This window comes from Marmota flaviventris, chromosome 1 (genome assembly GCF_047511675.1).
Source record: "Marmota flaviventris isolate mMarFla1 chromosome 1, mMarFla1.hap1, whole genome shotgun sequence".
Classification (NCBI taxonomy): domain Eukaryota; kingdom Metazoa; phylum Chordata; class Mammalia; order Rodentia; family Sciuridae; genus Marmota; species Marmota flaviventris.
In genome coordinates, this window is record NC_092498.1 from 6,801,831 (window position 1) to 6,808,969 (window position 7,139).

Genomic DNA, 7,139 nt, shown 5'->3' on the forward strand with positions numbered 1-7,139 from the left:
AACTGCAGGTCTCAGATGCTGAATGAAGCTCTTTTGTGTTTACAGTTTCTGAGCTTGAGGTATTTGCCAATTCTCTCAGACTTAATAGGTAAATGGAAGATGATTCCAACTAGAATTCCAGTAGGACTTTTCTTCTTTTTCTTTTTAAATTAGACAAGTGATTTTAACTTCCATGTAGAAGAATAAATGCCTGAGAATTAAAAAAAATACATAAAATCGTAGTCTGGTGCACACCTATAATCCCAGCAGCTCACGGGGCTGAGACAGGAAGATCACAAATTCAAAGCCACCTCAGCAATGGCAAGGCACTAAGTAACTCAGTGAGACCCTGTCTCTAAATAAAATACAAAAATAGGGCTGGGGATGTGACTCAGTGGTCAGGTGCCCCTGAGATCAATCCCTGGTAGCCTGGTACCACTCCCCCCCACACACAAAAAAACAACAATGTAGTCTGAGGAGGAAATTGGCTCACCATAACAAATCAAAGCTACTTTCATCAAATCGATATTTTATTCAAATAGGAAAAGTAGAAGATGTGAACAGAAATAAAAACTTTGACATAAGTCTTAGGAACTGTGAGAACTGAATCGGTGATAAATGCTGCACAGTCAGTCCAGCAGGAAGTGGATGGCCGAGTCAATAAATGCTCTGCACAAAGACTCTCTCAACTGTACACCAAAATGACTCTGTTCTGCTCTGAAAGAGCCAAGGACATATTTACACTTTCTTTGGAGGCTGCCCCTCTGGGAGAGCCTGGTGAGGCAGGCCTGAGTGATAGGTGCAGGTCCTGGTGTCTGTGAGGACCTCCAACCAGCAGAGGAGCCACCAGGCAGATAAGGCTGTGTCTGCTGATCTCCCACGGTCCTCAGCAGGGTCACCAGCACCTCCACTTCCCGCCCTTCCAGAGGAAGGCAGCCAGAGCCCTCTGCCCCATGGCTTGAAGAATGGAGAAGGGGACTGTATTGGGAGATCTTTTCCCTGTGGCTTCCCATCAGTTGGTTAAACCCCCCAGGAATATCTTGAGCCTCAAAGAATTTGAGGTGCCTCTGAGACACCTCTGCTTGCTTAGGTGGTTGAACGGCTTCCTATCAGAAGCCAGAGGCAGGCTAACATCCTCCTCCCTTCTCAGCATGCCTACCTCACTCCTGACAGCCTGTGTGCAGGACAGCCTCAAGGGGACTCACCCAGGAAGACACCCGTGCATTGGGAGTTCTCCTATAAACCAGATGGTGCTCCCAAGATGTTTAGGGCACCCTTCACCTTCCTTTGCAGGTTCCCTTTCTTTCCTGCCTCCCTCCAGTCAACCCACCACAGATACCTTGCTGGGGAGCCCGTTCACCTGCAGACCCTCCCCACTGTCAAGGGAGAGGCTGGGCACAGGGCTGAAAACTGCCTTCACCCTCCAGTACACAGGGCAGAGCTAATGAAGGGCATGGAACCCGAGGGAAGAGGGGAAGTAACCTGTAACCCCCAGTCTAAGTCCACCTTGGGGGAGTCGGGCTGGCCCACTCTACCCACCTGGCACCTCGAGGGCCACCACACCCTGCAGCCAGGGCTAGGGCCCACACACTTGCCCAAGGCCAGCTTCTCGAATACTCTGACCCTGACTTCACTTGTTAGAGTTCAAGAGAAACTTTCTCCCTCTCTGCTCCTGCTCACTCTCCTCCCTGGACCCAGGCCCATCCCTCCCCATGTGTCAGAGTCCCTGGCCCTTCCTCCCTCCACACAGCAGGTGACTTAACAGCCATTCTACCCACCCCTGCTGGACATTAGAGCAAAGCCCAAGAGATGGGAAGTCACCAGGTCAACAGCTACACTGGGTTGTGGCCATGCTAACCGACTCCAATGGCCCAGAAGCCCTAGGAAGGCAAAGAGCAACAAGCCTGCAGATGCTTTGGCTGTATTGGGGTGCAGACAAGGGCCCCCAGGAAATGCTAATGGGATGGAAGTTTCCATATGAGGACAGTGGGCTTTGGGATGGAGAGGAGGGAGGGCTCTGAGCAGCTACCCTGGAACAAGGCTCCACCAGATGCTGTGAACAACCAGATGCTGTGACCTGGGGACCAGATAGTGCTCCATGAATAGAGCAAGTAGCCCTGCTGGACACAGGGGCACGGAGGGCTGAGCAAATCTCCTGCTCCCGTCCAGCAGGGCAGAATGGGCCTGCTCCTCGGGAGGCACCTGTCAGTCTTCTCAATGTTTTCTGCACTTGGGAAGCACTTCCAGCCAGGACCCCTCACTGATCGCCTCCGCAGAACCCTGCTCTGGGCTCATTTGTCCTTCTGTGCTTCTCTGAGCAGCGCTCTGCTGGTGGTATTGGGAAGCCTGTTGCTGTAAGGACAGCCGTCGTTTTCCCACTGGATGCCTTCCACTTGCTGCATGAGCTCCTGCAGCTGGGCCTCCTGCTCCGGCCCCTCTGCCCTGTTGTTGAAGCCGCAGTGGCGCTGCTCACACAGCACACCCAGCGTGGCCAGGCTCTGGTTGTCGGTCTCTCGCACATATTCTTTCAAGGAGCCCCCTGCCAGGTCTTCCTTCCGGGTGAACACCAGGACGGTGTAAGCCAGGACCCCCGCTCCGAAGACCTCCTGGAGGCGCCTGACGGCCTGCTGATCCTCCCTGGTGAACCGGCCCAGCTGTGTCACGAGGAGCACCGCGTGAGGCCTCAGGGAGGAGAAGGTGCAGGCCTGACAGACCTCTGCAGCCGCCGCCCCTGCCTGGACCCCTGGAGACAAAATGTCGGGGGTGTCGATCACCTCCAGTTCCATCCCTGCCCACTCTCGGCAGCCTCTCTGGAAGGTTGTGGTCACTGGTCTGCTGCTGAGTTTAGACTCAAATTCTTTCCTGCCAAGGATGCTGTTTCCTGTCGCACTCTTCCCACTTCCCGATTTCCCCACCAGGATGAGCCTCAGTTTCCTTGGAGGAGGTTCTTTGTCCCTCAGACCTAGAAGCATTAAACAAATTCATGAAAACACAGGAAATAGGGTTAGGGTCCATCCTCTCCACTTATCAGGAGCTAGGCCTGTAGGTGCACTCCATCCCAGAGGGCAGGAGGTCCCAGGTTGGGGTGGGAGAGACACAGGCTGAGATCTCTCTCTGCGACCTGTCCTGGACTCTCATGCTTAACCCGTGTCCTTGAAGGTGGGGCTGAACATTCTCCTCCAGTAGAATGTCAGGTCCATCGGTCAATAGAGGAGACTTGGAGATGTGCACCTAACCCTGGGAATTTGGTACCTAGATGTTTAGTATGACTGGGGCTGGAGGCCAGGTGGGAATTCTCCTCTCCTGACTTTACAAGGCACCAAGGCCAAATGCACATAAAGAAGTGGCGAATATTGGTTGGTTTCCAAGTCTGGTCCCCATGAAAGACATTGATGCATTCAGATCACAGAGCTATGTGATAGACTTTTTCTTGAAGGCCCAGGCTCTTCAAGTTCATAAAGTAAAAAAAAAAAATCATTTTGGTTACAATACATTAAAAAAATCATGAGGAATTTCCTCTGGAGTGTTCAGCATTCTTAAGACTCCCCAAGGCAGCCGGACACTGTCTTCTCCTGAATCTCCTCAGCACCCATGGGCTTTGCTCCTGCCTCTGCACCTTGGGATGACCCACCCTGACCAATTCTGGCTCCCTCCAGCTTCTCAAGAGGGCAGGACAGGCATTTGAGCAAGTGAGCAGTTTCCAGGAAGTGGGTGTGGGGTACTCATTCTGGCCTCTGGCCAACACAGGGCAGGGGAAGCGAGGGATTCCCTGCTGAGCAGTGGAGCTGGCTCCCATCACAGGACTCAGAGCCAGATACATCGCCTGGGATCTGGGAGGAGTTTTGAGGTAACACTGAACCCTGGCTGATGTAAGAAGAGGTAAAAAAAGGCCGAATACGAATACGAAATTTCCTATGTGATAGACTTTTTCTTGATGGCCCAGGCTCTTCAAGTTCATAAAGTAAAAAAAATCATTTTGGTACATTACATTAAAACACCATGAGGGATTTCCTCTGGAGTGTACAGCATTCCTAAGTTCCGCCCTCCCAGGTGAGGTGACAAGCTGAGCTGTGAGAGGGTTGAACCCTGTTACGGGCAGCAGCCACGGAGTCCATTCTGCTTGTTCCCAGGGTCACCTGATGGCCCTGGCAGCAGTCATCACAGCAGATAAGCACTGACATGAGGACCGAGGGTTTCCTGGACTTAGCCAAGGTTAGGAAGGTGAGCATGTCCCACCTGCACACCACACGCCCCCCTCTGCTGGGAAAGTGGCTTTACCTCCTGACAGCTCTGCTGTAGGTTCCTGGCACAGCTCTTTTGGAGAATTCTCGCGGGGAATCTGGACATAGTCTTCCTCCACCTAGAGAAAGCAATGATCCATTGGACTGATTTTTCAATTGCATTTTAAGGGACGCTGCCTTTTGCCTTCTGCTGAGAGCCACGGCTGAGTCTGTATGGCCCCTGGCATTTTGCCAACAGTATTGATTGACAGGCGAGGCATTACTATCCGCCTCTGCCGCAACTTTTGAGTTCTCGCACTATTTTGGAGTTCTCGTGGGGATTTCCGGGGATTCCCCGAGAGTTCCCATTGGTTGGGGAAGTGCAGGAGGAGGGATTTCCGGGAGAGATATTTCCGGCTGGGGGTTCCTGGACAAGCCTCGTAGCGCGTTCGGGAGGATTCCCCGGGAGCTGTGTGAAGTGTTTTCCTGCAGTTTAAAAATAAAGTTTGTTCCTGCTTCAGTGGCTCGTGATTTGTGCCCAGCCAGACTGCGGCAGCCTTCCTTTGCCAGACAGAAGATGTCTGCGTTGGTTTAGGGATGGGGAGGACTGCATGAGAAGAGGGCCTAGCCCCCTGCCCTGCCCGACTCATGGTGGTCTCCATCATGAGTTGAAGAGGTTTCCCAGAGAAAAGGGCTGCTGGCCTGGAGCCCAAAGTGGGTGGGTGGACAGGGTCCAGGAGCTGTTGTGCAGGGAGAGAGGAGGGGGAGAGACACAGAGGCAGGCGTGACCCTAACCCTGTGTGTCCTGGAGTGGCAGGTAGGTTCCTATGGCTGAGTGGCCTGCAGGACTTGGGCAGGAAGTCGTGGGGAGGGCTGACTCTTGGGGACAGGCAGAGCCATCTGGGCTTGATCTTTGGAGAAGGCGCAACAGTGAAGGTTGGAGGGCTGAGAGCTGGTCCAGAAGACAGCCCTGGGACCTTCACAATGCCCTGCTGCGAGCCAGACACCTCAGTGTCAGGGATGTGGCCATCAGTTCACAGCCTGTGCCTCAATGTCCCTTCACGGTGAAGGTTGGGCCTGACACGGAAGACACCATGAAGGCCCCTCCCCACATGGTCCCCACATATTTATAGCCTTTTAACTCCTAGACCTCTTTGAAAATTAGAGTCACATTATCTCAACCAGGACTTCCATCAGCCACACGAGGAGAGCGCCATGCACTTCTGCAGGGCTTAATGTGGTCCTGTGTGACAAGAGCCCATGTGCTGTGTCTGCGTCATTTTCTCTGGATTGAGGAGATTACAAGGCTCATGACTGCTTTTCCAGAACATGGGAGGATAGGCACAGCCCCGTTAATCTAGGGGAACCGTGGAAGCCCAGTTACAGGACCTTGACCGACATAGCTTTCTCTCCACACAGCACTGCGGGCTGTCTCTCCTGCTCTGTTCACCTGGCAGATTATTTAGTCCTCCGGGAAATCCCAAGGGCTGGCCAGGGGAGGACCACTGTGGACATGGCTTTGTAGCAGTGACTTCATTTAGTGAACGCCAGCTCTCGCAGGCTAGGCTGGGATGGAGGTGGCCCAGGAAGATTTGGTGACTTCAAGGGAGAGAGGAAGCTGGACAGGTGGACAGCCACACTCCGTCATGGCCAGCCCCACGCTGGCAAGAACACAGTCCTCCACCCGTCAGCGGGCCCCAGGGGACAAGCAGTCCACTGCGTCCTCCCCCTGAGAACGTGGCCGGCTAACTGTAGACCCTCCCAGGCTTTTTGTCCCCAGCTTCCCTACGTCCAGTGGAAACTGAAGCAGCTCTGTGCCAATGCAACCTCATTCCACTTTAAGGACAACAGGCGGCTTAGCAGAGGCCTGTGGCCAGCAGGAGAGGGCGGAGGGGGTGAGGAGCACCTGAGGCACTGCGAGCAGGACTTGTGGTTTGCACCGTGTCCAGCACAGCCCAAGGACAGGTCTGCACCCTCTGAACCAGGCAGCCTCCCCAGGGACCCTCTCTGAGCAGCACCCACCCTGCTGGTCCCACTGTGTTTATTGTCTCCAGAAGATGGAGCAGTTGTCACCAGCTTGTTGTGCTGCTCTGGAAGAAAGAAAAACACACAGAAGCAGCTTGACACACACTAAGCAGGGAGCCGGGCACAGGGCACACAGTGCTCCTAACTTCTGAGTCACAGTTCTTCCTATAATACCTCAAACACACACAGAAACACAAAGGCACATACACAACACAGGAACCACTCCCACACACCTGCACACATACACACAGAGAAGGGTACACGCAACCACAAACACACAAAGATTCCTAACACACATACACAAACAGCTCTCACACACAACATACACAAATATGGAAATGGATACACACACCTGCCCATAACACACACATACACACAAACAAAATACAGGCATACACAAGAATGTACACACAAGCAGACTCACCGCCAGGCGGGCCAACAGACAAGAGGAATGGCCTCCTTTCTGGTCTTCTCTGGCCACACAGCCCTGTGCACTCCTCTCTATCTCTTCTGCTGGGGTCCACACATGCTCATCTCCTTGGGAGAGTAAATTAAGGAAGCGGGAAAGTGCAAAGATGAGGGAATTCATGGAGAACATCTGCTGTTCACTTTTCAGCAAAATGCTAGCCAAGCTCCAGGACACCCTCGAAAGGACTGCATCAGCGGTGAGGCCCAGAGCAGGAAGTGGGCAGGAGCCCACCGCAGGAAACCGCGCGCTTGTACTTGTAACCTCAGAAATGGAACAAACCAGAATTCCCCTGCTGGAGCCATTGAACCCTGACCTGGGATAAGGAGCACAGAGGCTGGAGGAGCAGTGGGTTGCTCAGAAAAGTCTGTGCCAGAGACACAATGACTGGCCTCTCCTTCTGGAGGCTTGTCCACGTCCAGGGCTCCTGCATTCAGGCCTGGGCAAAT

At 53.4% G+C, this 7,139-nt stretch overlaps 1 protein-coding gene across 1 annotated transcript; it reads right to left on the reverse strand.

Moving 5' to 3' along the window:
• Nucleotides 1–488: 488 nt before the first annotated feature.
• Nucleotides 489–6,900, reverse strand: Gimap6 (GTPase, IMAP family member 6). Its single transcript, XM_027921058.3, is given in 4 exon segments — nucleotides 489–2,327; nucleotides 2,330–2,941; nucleotides 4,258–4,339; nucleotides 6,649–6,900. Coding segments are annotated over 4 exon segments (1,002 nt in total). The 5' UTR covers nucleotides 6,823–6,900; the 3' UTR covers nucleotides 489–2,193.
• Between the last annotated feature and the right edge of the window lie 239 nt (nucleotides 6,901–7,139).